At 41.4% G+C, this 24,247-nt stretch overlaps 1 protein-coding gene across 1 annotated transcript in view; it reads left to right on the top strand.

Annotated features, from left to right (window-relative positions):
• The window catches only part of LOC146831111 (carbonic anhydrase 3-like), a 265,313-nt gene extending 245,954 nt beyond the window's left edge, over positions 1–19,359 (top strand). The window contains exons 6-7 of the mRNA XM_085605341.1: positions 5,410–5,565; positions 18,592–19,359. Of these exons, the coding sequence (XP_085461467.1) occupies positions 5,410–5,565; positions 18,592–18,711 (276 nt within the window). The 3' untranslated portion in view covers positions 18,712–19,359. The remainder of the gene's footprint in view (positions 1–5,409; positions 5,566–18,591) is intronic.
• Positions 19,360–24,247: the final 4,888 nt, after the last annotated feature.

Here is a 24,247-nt window from a genome sequence, read left to right as displayed (position 1 = left end):
GGGATGGCTTAGTGGTTCACTTACTTTCTGTCCTGGACAGTTTTCTTTGGACAAGGCAACGATTGGTTACCTGGTTGGTTCCATTTTGGGGGCCCCTCAGCCTGGGTCCCTCCTCTGGTTTCCAATGAAGACTCTATTTTGAATAATAACTCCGACATCTTGGAGAAATTCTAGAGGATGTTCGAAAGGCCAGACCTTGAAACCTCTGCAGAGGAAGCTTTATGCAACATGTCCCAAAGAAATTTGGATGTTCTTACATATATCTCCTGTATCAGCTGAAACCACTTGGGTGGAGCACACTTAGATAACTCTGTTTCAGAGAAGGCTTAAGTGGGAACTGAAAGATGAACTAGATAGAACTCCACAAGCTACTTCTTCCTCCAGACCGTTATCTCACATTCTACTAATTGAAGACAGGCTTTTGGAGAGAATACTGGAGAGATGAAAGGTCTGGTCTGATTCAAACTTTCCACCTTGAAGATTTAGATGACCTGAGCCAGACCTTTTTCGAACTCCTAAAAGGACTGGCTACTCAAAGATGGCCTATGTTTATACTGTGCAAACACAGGCTGCATGGATAGACAGTGCCCTGTCCGCCTTCCAGATTTCAGGCAGATGCCAAGACCCACCCTTTATAGAGGAGAAAAGGACAGAAAAGTTTCTTCTCCCAAAATTAACAGCCTCAAATTATTCCAAAGGGTCTGTATCTCATATGTTTGTATTCCTTCAGGTCACTCCTGAAAGATCTATCTCCCTGCCTGTGCTGTTCTTTTCAGGGGAATGTATATGGATAAGGAATGGGCCTCAAAGTTTGAAACATCAATCAGAAGGAAGGCCTCTCAAGAACATGCAAAGACCATAGACAGTTCCTCCTTGTCCATGGGACTTGTGACTTCCAAGACTGTTCAATTGATGCTTTCCTTAGGCAGTCATAAGGAGATAGTAGCTTTTGATCTGATAGCTTCCCTTAACTATACCATCATATTAGGCATTCCTTGATTGGAGCATCATAACCCATACATCAATTGGAAGACTTGTACCCTCTCCCCCCCTTTCTCAGTTTTGTAAAAACAACTGTTATCTTGATGGAAGGGATTGGTCTCCCATTGAGTCCTCCTCTGCAATAGCCCATGTAGTGTCTGGAGGATGTTCAGAAGCCCACTGTGGTTTCTCTACCTTCACATAGAGATTTGTATTGCTATATTTCCTCTTTGCCTAATACTGTGATTCCCTTTGGAAGGATTTACTCCTTCCCCCTGTAAGAAAAGGAGGTTCTGAAACAGTATTTGGAAAGAATCTTTAGAATGGACTGATTGTCAGGTCTTCCTCTCCTGTTGAGCATCTTTGTTTTATGTACCAAAGAAGTAAAAAATCTGGAGGCCATGTATCGATTATCACGGACTTTATATGGTCACTATCAAGGATTGCTACTCTCTCCCCCTTAATAAGGACATTCTAGAGTTGGTGCAGGGGGATGCATAGTTCATCGAGCTTCACCTCAGAAGAGCTTACCACCTGCTTCACATCAAAGAGTGGGATGAGTGGACGACTGGCTTCTGAACCTCTTTTGGGCACTTTGAATATTGAGTTATGCCCTTTGGCTTGAAAATGCTCCAGGAGTCTTCTAGGGATTCATAAATAGCATCTTCTCAAACATTCCGAATAAGTATATGGTTGTCTATCCAGATGATTTTCCGATTTTTCTTCCACCTTGTCTAAGCATCGGAAGCATGTTGTTTCTGTTCCTTTGCTCTGTCCAAGAAAATCTATTAACTTGCAAGCCGGAAAAGTGTGACTTAGGGAGGAAAAAGGTTTAATACTTGGGATATTGTCTTTCTAAACAAGGCCTGTCTATAGATTCACTTCAGGTCTTGGCAAGCCTGGATTGGGCAGTCCTAATTGCCATCAAAGAGACTCAGAACTCTCTGGGTCTAACACATTTCTATAGACAGTTTATAAAGAACTATGACTCCATGACGTGCAATATTTCGGCCACGCTGAAAAAAATATCTTTCTGAAGGCTTTAGCTGGAATTCAGAAGTGCACAAGTGTTTTTTAGAGCCCAAAAATTGTTTACTCAAGCATCCATCCTCAAGGACATAGACCCTGCCCGCAAATTTATAGTGGAGTTTGATGCCTCAGATCGAGCTACTGGAGCTCTTTTATTTCATCTCCATGAGAAAGATCATTTTGAACATTCCCTGTTTTATTGATCCCATATCCTGAATTCCTCTGAGTGGAAGTAGTTAGACCTGAAATGTGTACTTTTCCCCCTAAAACATGCATGTCTTGAATAGTCAATTTTTTTTTAATGAACTTAAATGAACCCTATGAAGTCCACACTGACAACAGGAATTTACAAATTCTCCAGAACATGCAGTGGAGAAATTGCAGAAAAGCCATTATTGATATTTCTTCTCTCAATATGACTTTTATATAACCTACATTCCAGATTCCCAAAATATTGGTGTGGATGATCTCTCTAGACAAGATTTAACAACTGAAGATCTGGATCCTGCTTCCAGATAGGATTATAGGTTTAAGACAAACCTTCATATAGCAAGATAGGGGATCCCATGCTCAGCTTTCTCAAAAGGAGCTGGATACAGTAAATAATTGGGTTCCCTTCACCTATCATCAGAATCTCAACTTTTCTTTTAACAGGCTATATTAATTCCAACTAAGGCTACAGACGAAAGTCCTTAAAATGTGCCATGACTCCACTGTGGCAGGTGATCAAGGCCTGAGTTCAACTTTTCATCTTGTTTCTCGGCCTTTCGGGTGGTCTGCTATTCTCCAAGATGTAGATGTCTATGTAAGGTCCTGCACGTTTGTGCTTAGCCTAAAGCCATTGATGAAAAACCTTTTGTTTACACCCAGTCACTGTTGGTATCTCCTCATCCATGGCATAACTTTTCTACTGATTTTATTGTTGACTTGACACCTCACGTGGGGCGCAGAGTAGGTATGGTCACGGTCGACCTTTTTTCTAAGATAGCACACTAGTTTCTATTTTAGAACCTTCAATGAAATGGCCAAAATATTCTTACATGTTATATTCCAGGTATGCGGACTACCTGATACGATAGTTTCTGACAGGGAATCTCAATACATTTAATGATTTTAGCAATCAGTTTGCTTCTCTTCAGGAATCCAAATAAGCTCTTAATTCAGGGATATAACCACAGTCCAATGGGTATTCCTGAGGTGTTTTTGAAAGGATTTTGCAACATTACTAGGTAGTGTCTCTACCATTAGCTGAGTTCTCCTGCAACAACCCTACATATTTTGATAACCAGATCTCAACCTTCTATTGCATTGAGTGCTTTCATCCTCTTTCATTTCTATCAATTACTCTTTCCAGACATCTAGAGGCCAATTAGGATCTCGGGCGGATCGCCACCGCCCGCATGGCGATCCGCCTGAGATCCGTCTCCGCCCGCCACCCACTGCGGCGGACGGAAAGACCGTCTGCCGCTTTTCTGCCCGGTCAACAAGTCGACCGGGTGGAAAAGAGTTTAATATACTACTAGGGGTGTGGAAACATGCATTTCCGTGGTGGCCACGGAAAGGCATGCAGAAATTGCTTGTGGGGGCCCATTGCGGGCCCCCAGGGACTCTGGGGGTGGGGGGTGCCTATGGTATCCCCATGCATTTCAATAGACAACGTGGCAGGCACCGTGCGGTGCCTGTCACGTTGTGCATTGGAATGTGCAACATGCATTTTTAGCATTGCGGCGGGCGGTGCGTGTTAAATATGTGGGATGCGCCCGCCACTGTGACGGGCACATCCTAATTGCCCCCACGGGACCCCTGCCCTTAAGGCGGGCAGTCCCTCTTCACGTCGGGATGGCAGGCGGACAATGTCTGCCCGCTATCCTAATGATGCCCTTAGTGTCAGCTACAAGTGATTTTCTCGAAAGATTCCATTTTGAAAGACAATTGATTGCTGAGAACCTTAAAGATTCCAAGACTATCATGTAGACCAAACTTAATCAAACTAGAAGACCAACTCCTAATTATAAACTAGGAAATAAGCTTTAGTTTTCTTCCAAGTTTCTGCCCACTCATAATGTTTCTTTTGTCCTTGCTATCTCGATCCTTTTGTTATTGTTAAGCAGATCAATCCTGCAGCCTTTAGAGTCTCTCTGTCTAGCACTTGGTAGATTCGTCCAACTTTTCATGTATCACAACTGAAACCATACGTTTTTTATTTATATCCATAATGATTTGAATGAATTTCCTCATGAGATTCCTTGTGATGTTCAAGGTAAAATCTTCTTTTAATTACCCTCCTCTATTTCTTATGGCAGACCATTTATTGGAAATAGTTGATGGTTGCTTAGAGTTTGAGGAAGTCCTTTCTAACCTGTAGAGTGAAAAATGGAACTAAACTAATTAAAGCAAGAGTTCTTACATGTGAAAGAGTGTAGAAGAATTTGGTAGACCCAGATTTTTTTATTTTTTTTATTTATAAGAAATGCGTAAAACAGGTGCCCTAGCAGAAGAGACTTCAACTGTTCTTTCAAGTTAACTTCATTCACCCTCATCTGTGACCAGCTCAACCGCAGGTGTATAGGCTGACTGCTCCACTGGGTCACTTGTACTTAAGCATGGTCTGCCTATTAACAAATTTTTATCAAAATAACAAGGGTAGTGGAAGTGACACCATACCACCTTAAACTCCATGAGGACATCATAGGACATGACTTCAAACCGTTTTGGGACATGATGAAATCAGAGAACAGATAAAAAAGAATCCCACAATAAGTGTGAAAAGAATTAATAAGTTCAAGTTCATTATCTCCAAAAAGAATAACTCCAAAAGATGTTAAATGAGAGGCAAAATGAAGTTTAGAATGCTCTTTTGCTATATTGGTGAAGCCCAACACATACAGCTGCTCCTCTTTACTTTGTTACATAATGGCCAGTCATTCATTATACATTAAGGGGTGGTGCACAAATAGACTGATGGTGATAAAGACTCTGGAGATGGCTCATCTGAGAAGCTAAGGATCCTAGGGGTGCCAAGTAGATTTTCAGAATAAGCTGAGGAAGGAGGCATAACAGGACACACTCATTCCAGCTAAACAGTGTAGGCCGTTTTCTCTTCACGAGATGCCTCTCTTCCACAAGACACTACTGACAATGAATGCCTTGATCTGGCTTACAATGATTGGTGTTGCTCACATCCACTGTTCATGTGCCACAGAAATTGCTTTTTTGTATCCCTTGAGTCTGTTACTTTTTTTGTGCCACAGAATAAAAAACATAAGAGTCAATGATTTAGAGAATTGTGTGTCAAATCAAACCAAATGTTGTTGTTGTATTCAGAGTCAGCCGCTCTTTATTGTACTCAGAGTCAGCGACTCATTCCAAAAGGTTACAGTCTGCTGTTTTATATTGAAGGGCAACAAAGCTCACTTTACTGACTATGACCCAACTGGCCTGCTCCCATCCTCTCTGGATTACTGGACCTACAAAGGCTCCTTCACTACTCCCCCATGTGAAGAATGTGTGACCTGGATCCTCCTGAGGGAACCCATTACTGTCAGCCCTGAGCAGGTAAAGCATTTGTTTACTTTCTGGACTGTCCCTTGTTTCTGTTTAGCCCTTTTAAGAGATGGCTTGTTTGTAGGGCACAATATACACTAAATCAATCTACATATAATATACACTTCCTCAATCTACATATGTAAACACGTAGGTGTTTGAGTGATGCAGCTGTTGCTAGTTTTAGTGTTAAAAAACAACTAGCTGTGATAGAATTCTAGGGCGGAGATGGAAAGTGAGCTTTTTATTCGTAGTGGTTTCCATTCACCGATTTGTCTCAATTTTCCACAGTATTGGTTCCATGTGGATTTCAGGATAAAACTCCATTTAGAGATTAATCTCAAAGTGATTACATTTGGAGTCTATTTGAAACAGTATCCAATATTATCTCAGAACTTTTTATATGAAATCCAAGGTAAATCTCGATTTTGCTTTTTATTCTTTTCAATACAGGACAATCCCCTGTAGTCTTCTCTTACAACCCTATACGAACCTCCCCTTGTCCACTTCTCTTCATTATTCTTCCACTAACACATATCTTTTAACCCATTTCTTACCCTATATCTATTCCTAAAAGTAACCCTTTTGTTAACAATTTTACTCACACTTCTTTCCTTCTTTGTTTTTGTTTAGCCAGCTATTTCTTCCTGTGATTCTAGTATTCTAAAGTCATATTCACAAACAAAGACATCACCTCTACATTTTCGTGTGATGTTTAACAATTTTGTTTTATATTAAGTGTTTCAATAGCAAAACAAAACATATAACTCTCATTGGTATCCTCGGGTCACATTAATCATTTTGTGTCATTTCTGATCTGCATGAAGTATTATTTGCATATACGGGATTAGTAGGTCCACAACCATTAGTTAGTGAATCACATTAAACCCCCGCTTCCCATGTTGAATGTATGAAGTATGATAGCTAAACCAAAATTCCTGGCCTTTCATGCAGGCATCATCATAGCAATGTAGAGGAGTGATCATTCCAGTTCTTGGAAGTCCTTCCAAGAGCCCCAGATTCTATTTTTTAATTCAAGAAGCATATTATTGGATTTTATGAAGAAAGAAACTAAAAGAAGAAAACAGTGCAAATCAAGTTGTCCAGAATCTTATACTGCTATGTTACATTGTGAATTCTGTTTTCTGGTGGTGTGTTATTGTTGTGCACCGTATTGTGGTATATTAAGTTGTTCCCTTCCATTGACTGAAGTATTTAGGGGCATATTATCAAGGACAGCGTTAAAAATTATCGCCGGTTTGTGGCAGAAAACTGCCGCTAAAGCGGCGATAATGGGCTTGATAATATGCCCTTGAGAATTCCAATAGAAGTTCATGTTCTGGTGTGAACATGGGCTTCTATTCGAATTCTCCAGGGCATATTATCAAGCCCATTATCGCCGCTTTAACTGCCGCTAAACCGGCGATAATTTTAACACTGTCCTTGATAATATGCCCACGAGTTGGGTTATGGAGTTTTGTGTACTGTGGTTTGGAATTGTGGATGGTTGGTCTGTTTTGATGCTCAGTGCAATGGTGCATTGTAGATCTTAGGGTAATATGGCAGGGTGTGCTGTTGAATGATGCTTAGTGGTCTTGAATGAGGTTGTATGATATATTAGGTTGTTGAATGTGTGGTGTAGAGCGATTTGGATTGGTACAGTATTGTATTATGTGGTGTATTGTTGTATGGGTGATATTCTCTGGAAGTATGTGCTCAAATGTTTTTGTGGAAAATTGGGCATGTAGATGAAAAATTGAGTGTTAACGCAGTAATCAGAATTAACAGTTTGATATGGTAAGGTGTGATGTGAGGGTTGCGCTTTTTTATGACGTGTGCTGAATGGTAGTTTGGTGAGCTATCAAACGTTTTATTCTAATATAATATATTCTTAGATGAGGTGTTGAGCAGTGTGGCTTGTTGTGAAGTAATTTCTTCTCCTAGTAGGTGGTAAAGTGTGTTGTGGAATCTTACAGAGGAAGCCCATTGTTATTTACAAACTGCACTTCTAAAATTACTACAGCCAAAAATGGATCCAAAACATTAGTAAAGTACTTCAGCTTAGAGCTGATGTAAGTCCAGCACCGCTCATGGCCAACCACGAATACCAAAACATCCTCTGACAGAAGATAATGGAGGTAGGGACCTATAATAAAACCCACAGGAAATACTGTTAAAATAAATTACAATTGTTTAACATATTTATATTTTTAACTAAGCATAGGTTAATATTTAAAAAAATATATTACATATTTATTATTTTATTATAAAATATTCCGGTAACCCCTTTTGACATTAGAGAGTCATGTAATGTAATTAAATTACTTTTAATTAAGTCTGTAAATCACATTTAATTATTTTTATGTGAAAAGAATGCATTATTTTACTTTAGGTGGGAATTTACTTTTCATTTAAACTTAGAAAATTATTTTTACATTAATGTATTTATATAAGTTAAATATTTAATTCAAAATGATGTTGATAATTTTGTAATGTTTTGCATTCTTATGTTCTTCTTTTAAAGTAAATAAATAATGTAAATTTACATTGATATTTAACATATAAATATCTTCACTAATTTTTCATGAGTTAAATAAAACTTTTTACTCTCCCCTATACTTAACATTTGGACATTTATGATAAGGTATATGGAAAACTAATAGAAACTAAGGGGGTCATTAGGATGGTGGAAGGACCGCCACCGCCGGGGAAGCGGTGGCGGTCCTTCCGCCATCACTAAGTGTATTACCCACCGCCCAATTAGGATGGCGGTGGGTACCGCGGCAGACGCAAATTCCATCTGCTGCTTCACCTCCAAAGGCAATCGTACTGATTGCCTGGCAGACGGTGCAGGGCCCCTAAAATGGTAGCGGTGCCTAGCAGGCACCATCCACCAAATGAGGATGTGGGTATAGGAAATGCCTTTCCATGGCGGGGATGCCGCCATGGAAAGGCTGGCGGGGATTGGGTTTGGGGGCCCGTTGTGGGCCCGCCTTGTTTGGGGGGGTGTCACTGCACTGGGTGTACCCGTGGCACCCCTCTTGATTTCCCGTGGTGCCTGCCACACAGCGCAGGGAAATGCAGTGTATGCCAATTTGACATGGCGAATGGTGCTGCATCCAGCAACACCGTATGCAATGGTAAGGGCCCGGGATGCGCCCGCCAGTATGGCGGGCGCATCCTAATATGTGTGGTGGGACCACCGCATGTCTGGCGGGTGGTCCCAGCACTGCAACGATGTGCCCGCCATCGTAATAAGCCCCTATAAACTTGGAAACGGTAGCAAAGATATTTGTATGTTAAATATTATTGTAAATTAATTTTATGTATTTGTTTTAAATGTAGAACAAAAGAAAACAAATGATATATCAAATTAATGTTGACTTAGTTATTTATATGATTTAGATATATTGAATTAAATAACATTTATTTTCCTGAAGTTTGAATTAAAATATGAATTACCATCTAAAGAAAAACATACACTTTTTATTATGTATCAATCCTTATTAAAAGTGATGTATAGAAATAATGAAAAGTAATATAGTAACAATTTTGGTAATATTAATGTTACAATAATTTTTAATTGTAAAAAAAGGGTTCTTAAAACGTAGATTTAAATAATAAATATATATTAATTTAATGTTTTGAACATTAAATGATTTTTGCTTAGACTATTGTAAATAATTATTTTAATATTATTTATTATTGCATTTTATTGCAAGTCACCATTAATTTCTACGGGAGGGTGTTGCAGTGGTTGGCCATGTGTGGTGTGAACTTACTACTGTCTCTCTTTGACAGTCATAACTTTCACTCAAAGATTTTGCTCCCCCCCTTTCAGTCTACACCTTTGAGTAACTTTCCACTCTGCTTTTGTGAATAGTCAGAAGTAGTAAAGTTACTCAACAGTGTAAGTGTAAAAATACACATGCACATTACTCACTCAAGTGTAAGTTACCTTAGGGAATAGTCCCGTTTATGTGCTTATATCAATACATTTGAAATCATTTACAGGAGTGTATCTGAATTCACCCTACTTGGTCACACATGCATCACTCACATACAGAATGGAAAATGATTGTTTAGCAGTATACATTGTTTAAAAACAGAATTACTTTCAAAGCATTTTGCTTGGAAAGTAGGGTTTTGTGAGAAACTGGTTTGCAGCAGCCTTACCTCTGGCAATAGACTACTGTCTATGCTGGTGTTTACATCAAAAATTGCTCACACACCTCTCTCTTAGCCACTTTGTGGAATCTTTAAGCATTGTTTTAACCATGAACTCAACTATCCTGTGGGGTCAGGATGGGATCATGAATGCTTGTGGGCCATCTGTTGGGGCGAAACACTCAGTACCAATTTCCATATTCTGCAGACCTACGTAGTGGTCAGTGACTCCTCCACTGTCTCGCCTTGCTGTATAAGGGAATCAAGATAATGTCTCCACCTGCAAGGCTTCTACTGGATGATCTATTTGAGTTCTCTGACCCAAAAGCTAGCATTTCTCTCTCTCCCTCTCTCTCTGATTTCCCAGATTTGTAGATTTTTGCTCTATGATTTGTCAACATAATTGCCTGTTTGAATGTTAGCCATTTGTTTTACATGTTTACATGTTTATCAAACGTTTTCTTCTCATGGATTCTTTTCATGGATATAGGACACTTTTTCTCTGTTCTTGTGTCCTTATAATGGTCCCTCCACATGAATTACACTAGAAGACTGAAACATGAATGGTTTGATGCTGAGATAGTATAAGCTGAATCATGAAATGTGTTTCAGTGGTAATGCAATGACATACCTGCAGTTGCCCTAACAAATCTCTCAGCATAGGTCTTTGTAGATTCTATCTTAGTTTCTATCTTCCATCAAAACATTGTCCTTTCACTTGTAGCTAATAGGGACCTTGCAGAAGTGCTGAAATTAATCTGAAGCCATGGCTGGTTACATCAATCTAGTGCTAATGCAAGAAAGGGGAGACCATCATCCCCATAAGCCTGGTCCTCCCCAATAGATGCCACATTAAACCCTCTAACATTTTAATAAGTCAGTTCCTCACTTACCAGGAGCCACTTCATACAAACCTGTGATCGGTGACATGAGAATGTAATACTTTTTAAAATCCTATACGGATGCAAGTCCTTGGCACAATCTGCAGCTCTACCATTATTGTAGTAAAAATTTGAAAAACTATAGGTACACAACAGAAAAGTAAACAAATCAACTACAAAAAGGTGGTAAGTGGACTTTGTGCTGCATTCCTTTTTTTCCAATTAACACTTTGCTGCCCCTAATTAAACAGTGCTGAAGCAGGAAGTGGGGAAATGCCATGGGTAATGTGGGAAGGATAGCAGGGCACCGGGTGCACCACCCCAAAAAAAAAAAAAAAAAAAAGGCAATCAATTCAGGATAAACACGGTGAAATATCCGTAAATTCTAAAAAGAAGAGTTTAAGCAAACATAGGAATAAGTATGGAAATAATGAGTGGGTTAGGAATGTTGTTAGAGAGAAATTTAGGGTTATGTTATGTTTAGGGGATAGGCTTCGAGTGGAGTCAGCTATGGTGTGAGGAGTGAATTATGGTTGGGATAAAGGTATAGGTTTCTGTTTGAAATGGGGTTTGCACCTTGTCTAGGTAAGGGCCCTCACTCTAGTCAGAGTAAGGGAGTCACACAGCTAAGATAACCCTTGCTCACCCCCTTGGTAGCTTGGCATGAGCAGTCAGGCTTATCTCAAAGGCAATGTCCAACTCATACACACACACACACACAGTAATACAACAAACACACTATAAAATCAGTGCACACCATTTAGAAACATAGCCAATATTTATCTGAAATAAACAAGAAAAAACGACAAATATTCAACATACACAAGAGAAGATAACACTTTTCAAAGGTTAAGCAAATGTAGTCCATAGGAATCTATGGCTTCGTCACTATTAGCCCAAAGTACCTTGGATGTGTTAAAACTCAAAGAAGGTGCGAGGCACAGGGGAGGTGAGGCACCTGGAAAAAACAAAGCGATGCATTGGTTCTTTACTCCCAGGGGAGGTGAAGCGTCAGTTCCCTGCTGCCAGGGGAAGTGATATGTTGGTTCCTTACTTCTGCGCAGGGGAGGTGATGTGTTAGTTCCTTGCTGTCAGGGGAGGTGATGCGTCTGTTCCTTACTGGAAGGGGAGCTAAAGTGTCGATCTCCAGACATGCAGCCTCAGTTCCTTACTGCTAAGCAATGTCAATGAAGAAATCAACGCCCATGGACAATGCGTCAAAAATCCAGACACACTGCATCAATTCCACAGCTACGAAGCAGGCACTACGTCGGAGTTGGAGCTGTGTGCCACAGACTTCGGTGATGCTATACTCGAAACTCATGCTGCAGTGGTTCTTCTAACATGCTGCGACATGAAAGCCAGGGCCTGTGGTGAAAGCTGTGGTCGATGCATCGATCGGTACCAATGCTCCGCTGCTGGCAGTAGCAATGCGCAGAAGTTTGTAGTGATGCGTTGATAAAAACAGATGCTGAGAGTCGAGGTGTGGATTTTCTTCTTCAGTCCACCAGATTCCACTTCCGAGGGCCCAGAGACGGAATTTGGCACCACTTGAGAAGTCAGGCCTCTCAGCAGAAGAGCCCAGAAGTGTTCTGATTTTGGGGTGTCAGAGGTCTACTACTTAAACCCATTTCTGCCTTTGAAGTAGGCAAACTTCAAAGGAAAGTCTTTATATTGCACAAAACCATGCCTTTGCCTGACCTGGCTCCAGGCACACTACAGGGGTGGAGACAGATTTGTGTGAGGACAGCCACACCCCTATTTAGGTGTCAGTAACAACTCCTCTCACCACTCTAGCTCAGGAAGGCCCATCAGTCTAGTGATGATCCATCAGGATATGCAAGGCACAGATCAGCTCCCTTTGTGCGACTGTCTAGAGTGAATGCAAAAGAGCCCAACTGTCATTCTAACCCAGACATGGATTCTACAGACAGGCAGAAACATAGAAGGGTTAAGCAAGAAAAAGCCCACTTTCTAAAAGAAAAAAACACCAAAAAAGCACCAGTACTGACACAACTTTATATGAACTTTTTAAAGGAATTGATCATGACTCTTAATCAACATGATCACAAATAGTTTCTTTTATTATTCATTGCGAGTTCAAACATTAAATTCAATCAAACTACGTGAAGATGACTGTCATAAACATAGAAGCAGTACAGAGAAAATTATATACATTCACCTGGCCCTGGGCACACCTGTTGCACTTTACTAGGGACTTATTAGTAAATTAAATATGCCAATGATGGATAAACCAATCAATAATACAATTTACAAAGGAAGCACTTGCACATTAGCACTGGTCAGCGGTGGTAAAGTGCCCAGAGTCCTAAAATCAGCAAAAACGAAAGACAGCACACAGTCAAAAACAGGAGCACAGAAGCAAAAAGACAGGGAAAATCGTGCCAAAAGATACCAGGTCTAACAGGTTCTATTTGTAATAGCAGCAACATTTAGAAATAGGTAAGAGGTTTAGTTTATAGTAGATTAACTTTAGGTGGTATGTTAGGGTTAGAGTTACAGTACGAAATGCTGTTGGGGAAGGTGTCTGAGTAGGCGTTATGGTTAGATATGGAATAGAAAACACTTTCAGGAATGGGTTAAGAGTTATGATTTAGGTAAGGGATGGGGTCATGTTAGGATTAAGGTTAAAGTAATGGAAGTTGTAAGTGATGGTATGAGAAGAAGTACTGGTGAAAGTAGTGCAGAAGGCAATTTTAGAGTGCAGGAGAACTACCTGTAAAGGAGACAAGAAAGTGCATTAACCCACCAACCTCTCTTACTTGCATTGGGCACTGGTATTTGCCTCTGTATCATAAAAATTCCCCACACCCCAACTCTCTAACTCTCAATCGTCTTACCTAAGAGCAGAAATGGTTGTGACTACTTAACAGGGACTGTCAGACTTTTCTATGCCTCCCCGTACAATTGTTCTTCCCTCTCGTTGAAAGGTTAGCATCCTATTGGTGCTTTCATTCTTTCATTGGTAGTGTTACTTATAGCCTGGCTTTTCTCAGATGCTCGGACAGGGAGGCAGGCAGTAACCATGGTGGAGGGTGGGAAGGGGGGGGGTCAGAGACTTCCATACAGGCTGGGTCTGGCACACGTAGCACAACTTTGTAGTGACATACAGGGAATTCTTGGATGCAGTCAGGCTGCACAATAAATCCCAGAGTTCCTGGCAGACTGCAAAGTCCTTGGAGCTTGATCTCCAGCTTCCAACCATTCTTAAGGGAGAAAATAACACATCATAGGAATAGGGGTGGTGCCTGCATTTACTCATATTCTAAACCTTAAGGTTCTATAGGAATCCTACCAGGACCTCACCTGTGGTAGGACGCAGCAGTGTGCAGGCATCTTTTAAGCACCCAGAGAAGACATTACATATAGGGCCCACCCTAATCTACCAGGCAAAGGTAGACACTGAGACAGAAATGCCTCGGCAGACCTAGAAAGCAGGCAGCCACCACAGGAAATGTTTCACAGAGCCTGCAGATCACTGCCCACCAGAGGGACTAAAACAGTTCTGGTTCTCAAAGATAAGTGCCACTGGTGTCGACTGGCAACCACCGGCACAAATTAAGTGAGGCAGTCCTTGACTGCTAGTTCATGCCGACCTGGAGAGACAAGGAGGCTCAGTAGGGCTAAGTTATTTGCAATTACAAACCTTGTTCTTGCAGCCTAGGATACTAAGACAACTTAGCCTGGACATATTTGAGTGCTTGGTAGGGGCCCAGCTAAGCCCCCCAGAGAAAATGCCTGACATACCACAAGTGTATCTTCAATTGCAGGGAATCTTTGGAGGTTGGCCACCAATATCCTCCCATTCCCTTCTTCCTACCTATTGGATGGATGTTAAGCTGTGCCAGAAAGTGGCTAAATTTACAATATATTGTTTATAAAAAACACGATCTTTAAAGTTCTTCTTTAAGTATTTTCAAATATTCCCTGACTAGCCTTCTGAAGCAGTTTGCATGCCAATGTGCAAGCAGTGAAATCTCAATCAACAGTAAGAACAACCATAATATAAACCTTTTGGAGAAGGGAGAGAAGTAGAGTCAATGTATAGAGGCCAGGGCTTAAGCACCTTGGTTGCTTTGGTGCTAATATATTCTGAAAGCTGGAACACTTCCTTAATTCAAATTGATATCCTTCATCTTGATCTAAAGAAGTCACCAGGGAAGTCATACCCGCATGTCTTGGAAATATCCTTACTTCTCAAGCACCAACCATCCATCATGTCAGCAGATAATTAAAAGTATTTGTCAAACAGCTGTCAACAAGTGTGCATGGGTGGTCCATCGTCCCTTGAGTTGTTATTTATGATCTTAGAATAAACCTTAAACTGAACATGAAATCATCCTTATCACACACCATTCCAAAGTTTTAGACACCAAGGGCATATTTCCGATGAAGTCCCGCAATGCAGCAAGACAGGGAGAGATATAGTGCATTCCTGTTGTCTCCCTGCGCTGGCACACTGCGATGCAGACAGCCATGCAAGGGTGGATGCGTTACAGGCCCGATTGTTTTTTTGACGGAAGTGTCACCTTCCTGTTCAAAAACAATCCATAGAGGTGTTTTACTCTTTCTAAGCATGCTGCTGAATACAACACATGCGGCAAGGGCAATAACAAGGAGAAATAAAGATATATTTTTCCTTATTATGCCACACTTTGGAAGGTGTAGCAGTTTGACCCATGTTTACAAATCCTTGTAAATTAAGGAATGCACCAAAATCAATGGGTGGATGCATGGTAACACCCATGCTCCACCCATGGAACGGGTTCCCAATGCAGAATAATCAAAGGCAGAAATTTGAGCTGCCTTACATTGCTTTGGAATTACTAAGCCACATAGAGCCACACAAGATGGGTTTGCGTGGTTAAGTAATTCTCACTTAAGCCATGTTGTCTTGCCTCACCCTGCATGACGCAAGGGAAACTTGCATGACGCAAGGGAAACACAAGAGCTTAGTAAATCTGGTCCCAGGTTTGTTCTGTTTGTTCTGGGACAACGCTCTTCAGACCACTTCAGTTTTGTTATGTATGTTATGTATGTGTTCCTAAATTGACCATTCATTTCATGAAGTCTAGCAATAGTGCTTGTCCACGATTCCTTTCTTGTTTTTTTCCACCCTTTTAACCTTTTCCAGTTTTGATAACTTGTCAGTCTGGTGCTTTTGCTACAAAACAGCCTGTACATTGTTAGTACACGTGAATGTTTGCACCATACAGCCTGAACTACCATCCTGTACAGTGAACGTAAGCCCCTTGAAGTGGGCCAGTTGGCTCCACACCATGGAGTGTTGCTATCAGAATATTTCAAGGCATATGAGGCTGTTTCATGTAGAGTGAGGACTGAAAGTGCTATTTTGTGGCAGATGAATGACACTCTATTGAGTAGTCATTTAAATAGTTGAAGAACTGGAGAAGCATTGTTTCAACACTTAGGCAGTGGTAAATGGTTGCTTGTCACGAGAACATCAAAGGCAAGTGGTGTTTTTGACTGGAAATGTAGCAGCATTTCTTTGTTGACATATCCAAGGTATACAACAGAACATAACACAATAGCGTACACAAAGCAGCATAATATCACAATTAAGACATAACTAGGTACTAAACAATCAACACAGAATGCAGCACAACAGCCACAGTACAGCACATCATGGCACAACAAAACGCCTCACAACAAACATGTACAAACATTCTTGTCACACATTCAGTGGCGACTCCTCCGCTAACGGGCAGGGGCGTCGCCCCACTGCTCTTAGAGCAGTGAAAGAGGGCAAAATAAAATGATAATAACTCATGTTATTATCATTTTATTTTTGGTTGCTGTGGGGCTGGGTCAGGGCGGGCGCGGCTGGTGGCTCAGGGTGGGAGGAGGAGTGGACTGTGCACACTAAGTGAGCATGACTGCTTAGCCGGCCGTTTTGGCCTGGCCAAGCAGTCATGCGCACTTTGCATATTCCCCACCAGGCTGTAATGGACAGCCTGGTGGGGAATATGCACAGGCTCCCTGTCCATATCTGAGCGCCGATCTACGGTGCTCAGACCAATCACAACGCTGCATTGCAGCATTGTGATTGGCTCTGGGGAGCCTTTGTGCCTGGAAGCTTCCCGTTTCTTCTTCTGGACCGGACTGAAGAAGAGATGTGGAGACAGAGAGGCAGCGAAAATGTACGTTTTCTTTTTTAATATTGTCATACCCCCCGTAACCCCCGCCCGCCACCCCTGTTGCCTACCAGCTGCCCATGCACACATTACCACCTACAGAAACCTGCTTTTATAAAATTGTGATAAAAGGTGTTTGCACTACTTTAACCTACCATCAAGGATATGATATAGAGCTAGAAAAATGTTTTGTGATCTGGCTCCCGGTTTCCACTCTGCTAAAATTATTAGCTGTGTGAAGCAAGAAGAAAGTGTTTTAAACTACATTAATTCCCTTTTCGTGATTTCCGTCCTGGTTATGGTTCCATCTCATTCTAGTGCAAAGAGATTCCCATGAGCTAGATCAGTTCCTTGTGATTTTGGTTGCACCACTAGCCATGACACCATGTATTTCTCACAATTTAATATAGTAGCAAAGTGGAATACCTGTAGCACTTTGTATAGATGTGAATTTGCAATTGGTGTACATTTATAGGTTATAGATTATATGCCCCTCTCTCTGAAAGCCAAGTGTTATTGTGTCCCTGTGTCTTTCCTCCAACAACAAATATCTCGTTTTTGTATTACTACAGTTCTTTATTGCATCATATAATTCCAGCTAACTGATGTTCCACCTTGCTGTGCACTAGTGTACATGTGCCACTGTACGTATCCCAATATCATTCTCACAGAAACGTGTGCAAGCAACATCCCACATAATACAAACCATTGCTTTTGATTCTATATAAGGTTCAGCGATTGTCATAGAAGGGAGAAATGGTAAGAATGGGAACAAACAGGCAAGTGTGTTCATGGGTCAGGATGAATGATGCACCCTAATTCAACCACCCTGCTAGGTTACAGTCCTGACATGGCCTCAGAATAAGTGTAGACAGCCTTGGACTGCTCATTGTGCCTATCACAGAAGAGCATTCACATGTAGAACTGACTTTTACAGAGTGCAGCCTGGTGTTGTCTCCACAACGATGCCCTCCATCTGCATATAAAAAGGGTATATGAAAAGTCTTTAAATCCATTTAAATGTTCTAAGTGAGCAGACTTTGGAAGAAAATACCGGGAGCTGTTTCAAACATAGAATCCCAGGAGTGCAGCAGGTGTGTGTGCCCTTCTCATGTGCCCCTGGGGCACTCTGGTATCACAGAGGAGACAGCAGATGCTTGTGCAGCTCGTTCGGTAATACATATTGTTCCGGCACAAATTTAGCGCAGGCGCAATCCTAAGGAGGTGTTCCCTCATTTGCAAGGGGGTATGGCCCAATGCAAATGAGGGAAACATTTTACCTCCTCGCCCTTGGAATATCATGGATAAAAGGGGCAAAGAGGCTATCAGAGAGTCCCATAAATAGATGCTGCACAGTCAGCACACCCCTGAGGCCAGTTTCTTAAAGATACAAATGGGACCCATGACCTCCCTGACCCACTCCTGCAGGTGGGTGCAGTCACTCACTACTCCCGTCTGCAAGGGCTCCTGTTCTGTCTTGTACAGCGATCTGCATGCCGCCTGAACTGTGAAGACTGACCGGCTGCTTCAAAGATCTGATTTTCACAAATGCGCTGCCCCCAGGAATGCTGCGAGATGGAAGCAGGTCTGGGGGCAGCTCATTATCAGTAATTGGGTGCGCTCTCCTTGTTTCCACCTGGCGCACCTTGTTAAAGGTCTGGCACAGTACAACAGGGACAGTGAGCTCATGTAATTCGGCCCCAGGTGGATTCATCATGGTTCTTTCCTCAGTGATTTCTTGAAAAAGGTTCTTGTGATATATATAGATATATATTTACCGTACCATACTACAATGCCATTTTTTTTTTCTGCAGATGGCGAAGTTCCGCAGCATTTATGCCAGTGCTGAGGATGAACCACCATGCCACATGGTGGACAACTTTCGCCCAACACAACCCTTGAAGGGCCGCGAAGTCAGGGCCTCCTTTGATTAGGATTAGTCCAGTTAAAGTGCCCAGTTCCTGCTTTAAACTTCCTGAAATAGTCCATGTGAATCACACGTGAGTCTTGTTATGTTGGACATTCAGGGTCATAGATTTGACCTCACAGACGCCAGGCAATCTAGTGAGACAGGCTACAACATTCTCAAATTAAGCGAGACATAAAATCAAAGGCACAGTATCCCATTAAAAAATATCACGTTAAATGTTTATAAAATTTGCCTTGCCTCATGGTCATAGTGGGACATTTATGAAGGAGCTTTCAAGATAAAGGAATGTAAACTAATGGATAGCTGTGTATTTCGTAACCTGCAGAATGATGTTTTGATTTGTAAATTGTAGAATTTTAGTCTAACACTCTAAACTATGAAACACATTGCAATCCAAAGTATGTGCTAGTGTGGAAACAAACGATGAAATACATTAGAAAGCAACTGCTAGCAAATGAATGCTATACAATTTATATTATTGGTTTGAAATATTGCTTTCACTATATAGGAAGAAATGCAAGACGTCCTTCTGTATGTCATAATATATACTTAACTATGTAATCAGCTCATGTGATTAAAATATTAAAATTGTTCTTCTTGCTTCATTCTATGCTGGCATTCAAATCCTTTAAATAAATTTCTTTCAAGATAGGATCTTGCTGAAGATATTTATTTGTGTGTGTTTTTTATTTTTTGCCAAGGCTACCTTGAAGCTAGCTATTGCTTCTCAGAATCAAAGGATACTGCAATTAAAGTATATGGAAGTCTCTAATAACTGTAAAAACGTATCGCTAGTTACCCTATTAGAGTCTTGTTGAAAGAGACATAACTATTTAACTGTAATAAGAAACTGACACCACTTTTCCACTGCAGAAACATTTGCTTACTTTTGAGTTGTGACATCTCAATGCCGTTGCCAGAACCAGCTGACAATATGCAAAGCAGGTCACTGAGCAATCTGAGACTGCTGCATAAGCACATAAAGGGAGAACATGTGTTTTTTAAACATTTTTTAGATGCTGGATAATATCGCTATTATAAATAAGACCTTTACAATTTGTTTCACAATTCACAAAATCGTTTTTTCGGATGGTGTGTTTTTCATGTTACTATTTAGGTGGAAGGTACTTACAAGAAGCACAGCTGTTGGATTTTTTTGGTGATGACTCTGCCACTTTTGTGCTACCAGTGGCGGCGAGTACGGTACAGGGGTGGTGAGCAGGAGGGGAGTGTGGTGAAAAAAGATTACAATACACCTACCTGATCTCGCCGTGTCTCTCCTCTGTCTCTCCCATGTCGTGTCTGTTCCAGGAAGCACCCAGGCTCTCCACAGCCAATTGCAACGCTGCAATGCAGCGTTGTGATTGGTAGGCACCCAGGCTCCCCAGAGCCAATCACAATGCTTCAATGCAGCATTGTGATTGGTCTGAGCATCATGGTTCTGCGCTCAGACAGGGGCTGGGGGCCTGGGCATGTTCTCCACCCAGTCTGTAATACAGCCTGGGTAGACAACATGCAAAGTTCGCTTGACGCTTCGGCCGGCCCGAGACGGCCAACCAAAGCATCATGCGCACTTTAGAGGAGCTGCCACTGTGTGCTACGGAAATGCATTAAAGTGATAGCTTAGTTTTGAGGCTTCCTAAGAGAAACCTATATAAAGGGTGATAACACTGTAATATAAATCATTTGTTGATAGTGACATACCAATTTTAAGATTTGTGGTGAGCGCAAAGGTAATTTCACCACATGAAAAATACTGCTCCTTTGCTGGCTTTCGATGAACCATGTTTTGGACAAAATGGTTCTCAAATTATTTTTTCATGGAATAATGGAAAGTGCTCCAAAAGCTACAGTGAGCACACATTTTCTATAATTTACCACTTATGTTCCTCAGTGATGAGAGGTAAATGTCTGCTGTAAATAGGAAATCAAAACTTCCAATAAGAGCAGCAGGCTATCGGTTGATTCCTCTGTGCTATTTCTTTAGGGTGTCTGCAGTCTGATAGGCTTCATTTTGTCATTGCAAATATGACTAGCACTTTAGAATGCTACAATGATAAGACATTTTCTATCAATTCTCAAGTATCTTCCTCATCCTTATCAGAAAGAAGTTCAGACCACTGAGTGAAACATGAAGCACCCAGCGCTGTCTTGTTTGGTGACTCTCCATTCTTGTCATGGCTTTGATGGAATGATGAGGTCACAGCCCTGAGTGCTTCTAACTCTTCAGTTGGGCAAAGTTTGACTCAGGCTGCCAGATGCCTGCACATTAGTACATGTTAAGCACCTTGCTGCCGGACCCTGACATGGTGAATATCCATCAGGCTGGCCTTTGCTTAGCCTAACTGACACTCATCATGTTTTGGACAATAGAGGGAGACAGAGTCCTGCCACCCATATTAACAGGCCACCCCTGACAAGCACAAGTGTGAGGCTGCGCTTGCCAGAAGCGAAAGAACAAAATTGCCTATGTGCAACATGGGTACAATGCAAAAAGAAAGATAGCTATAGAAAATCAAATGACTTCCAAACAGGTTTTGTTCAACTTTGCCGCACACAGACATTGACAAGCAAGTTGATAGTAGTAGCACTCGTATGGCCTGAGGGGGGGTCTGAGAGAGTGAACTGTAGGTACTGAAGGGTCTATGCAAACAAAGTTGACTGTGAGAGGTACAGATCCTAGTGAAGGGCCTAGTGCAGCATGAAAGCGAGTGGTACCTAGAAACTGTTGGCCCGGAAGTGGAGAGATTCAGAGCAGCAGTCTGTAAGATGATTCCCTAGTGGTCTACTGTTACTTTACTACTAAACAAATAGAGTGCTAACTTTCTATAGTCAGTACAAAATGGTTGCTATGTTGCTGAATGGGAGATGTTCAGTTTAAAGTCTTTTCCTATTGAACGGTCTGAAGTAATTGAGCCTTGAGGTGTTAATGTTGATATATGACAGAAGCTGGTTAAACATATGAGAGGGAAATTATATATATTTAATGAGTTTTGTTTAATATATTTTAAAGGATTAAAATCAATTCTCTATGTCACCTAATATCTACGTATATAAATAGTAACATTTTGCTAGACATTAAGGTGCCGATTCCGATCCGTTAAAAAAAATTACCGTACGACTCGTATCCGTATTTTTTTACGTACGAATCGTACAAGTCCCGTACAACCGGTGAAGTACGATTCGTACTTTAAAAAATACATACGAATCGTAGTGGGAAAAGGTCTGCGAGACGTCCCCGGACAGTTTTACGTACGAGTCGTAAAACTGAAGTCCGAGCGCACAAGTCCAATCCGTACCGGCGTTCCGAATACACAAGCGTATGGAAAACGTCCCGTACGGAGTGAACTTTGTACGACCCCTAACCCGGGTACACTTGTGCCCGGGGTATGAGTCGTACGGCCCCCCAGCCTCCTCCCCACCCATGTATGTCTGCACCGTACCCCCCCACCTGCGTATGTCCACACCGTACCCCCCACCGTATGTACGGTCCGTACATACGCGAGGATTGGGATACGCCTGGGGTACAGTGCGGACATACACGGGTGGGGGGTACGGTGCGGACATACGCAGGTGGGGGGGTACGGTGCAGACATGTGCACCGTACATACGCACTGTTGGCCTATGTATGGTGCGTACCCCAACAGCGCGTATGTACGCACCGTACATGATGACACGTACGATGTGGTTGATGGCGTGTACGTCGCATACCGGGCCCCCTTTTCATCGTGCATCGCAGCATACTTAGCTTTTCCGGCACTTTTTGGCTCCCGTAAAAAAATAGCCGTGCGGAGTGCTGTAGGTACGAATCGTACTTGCTGGTCCGTAAAACGCTGCCTGACTCCGTGCGGACGTCGCGTACGCGCTGTCCAGGATCAGAATAGTAGGTAGTTTTTAGCCGTACGGTGTTTTTTACGAATCGTACGGAAATGGTATTTCTGTACGAATCGTACTTGCTGGTTTGTAAGGTGGATTTCCCGGGTACGAGTCGTACGGAGAATATGCTCCGTACGACCATTCGTACCCGGGTTTTACAGGATCGGAATCGGCACCAAAATGTTTTTTAATCTTCCATTTTATTGTGCAACAGTATATTTTAGAGCTGCAGAACACTACTTGCAGACTGATCTTGTAATTAAAATGAATACATTATACATTTGTCTTATTATTGGCAGTGAGACCTTTCAAATGAGTTGCTATATGGACATTTAATTTTTCTTTTTCTTTTTCTTTTTCTCTACAGTAGATGTATCCCCCGGCATAAGTTTGCACTGCCTTCAAAATTATTGTTATTGTGAATTAAATATAGCAAAATGATAAAACGCTTTGGACTTAGAACATATTTTAAGGTAGAATAGTAAGAATAATTAAGGTTACTTTTTTAAAACATAGTTAAAACTCTCACAAAGTCCTTATAAATCTTTGCACACGCTTCAACTTGTTAGACAGTTGGATGCTTCAAAATCCCACTGGGAGGGAGTATACCTTCTACTCTTCCCCACATAACTCCTATTCACGCATTGACTACCTACTTATTTCAGGTAGCACTATAGCCAGGATTGAACATATCTCGATCAGACCACTCTTGTATTAGCTTGTCCATAAGTGACCCGAAGCCCTTTAAAAACAACCTCTTTGGAGACTTAATAATGAAGTCTTAGAAAAAGAGTCACATAGACAAATCTTTGAAAGCGCAATACAGAACTACCTCATGACCAATAAAAACGGTGACACCTTGGATCTCACAATATGGGAGTCTTTAAAAAGTAGCATAAGAGGAGAGATCATTAAAATTAGAACTGCCATGAATAGGGATTCCAATAACAACCTTGAGAAGATAGAAAAAGAGATTACTATACTTGAAAGGAAACATGTAATCTCCAGGGAAACCTTCAGTCTTGAACGAAATAGTGAAAAAGAAATGAGTATAATAAAATAGTAAGTGACAGAGCAGGGATATGGGTAAACAAACAAAAAAGCATTAGACTTTGTGAATCCAACAAGGCAGGGAAGAGCTTAGCATCATACCTAAAATTCAAGCAGCAGAAGAACACGATTAAGAATCTTATAGACCAAAAGGGTTTAGCTCAATCTGATCCTGATCAAATTGCAGACATTTTTGAGAAATTCTGTAGGACTCTGCACAGTAAGAACCAGGATCTAGACAGCACAAAAACTCAGGACTATCTAAACAAATGTATTCTGCCGACCCTCTCAGACCAAGAACATATTGAAATTAACAGTCCAATTTCCGCTCTAGAAATTAAAGACACGCTAAAGATCCTCAAGGTGGGGAAGGCTCTGGTCCCTGATGGGTTTAATGCAAAATTTTACAAGTGAATCTCCTCGGCACTGATTCTCCCACTTCTAAATTTGTTCAACGAATTTAGTGACTCTGGACAGATTATTGGGACACCAGCAGAAGCTATCATAGCTGTAATTCCCAAAGAAGGGAAAGATCCAACACTTCCTTAAAACTATAGGCCGCTATCTTTAATTAATTTAGATTGCAAAATTTAGGCAATGATCCTAGCTAAGCA

This window comes from Triturus cristatus, chromosome 5_1, assembly GCF_964204655.1.
Source record: "Triturus cristatus chromosome 5_1, aTriCri1.1, whole genome shotgun sequence".
In the NCBI taxonomy this organism is placed as follows: domain Eukaryota; kingdom Metazoa; phylum Chordata; class Amphibia; order Caudata; family Salamandridae; genus Triturus; species Triturus cristatus.
Note: the sequence above shows the minus strand (reverse complement) of the source record. Positions and strands in the feature narration are given on the sequence as shown.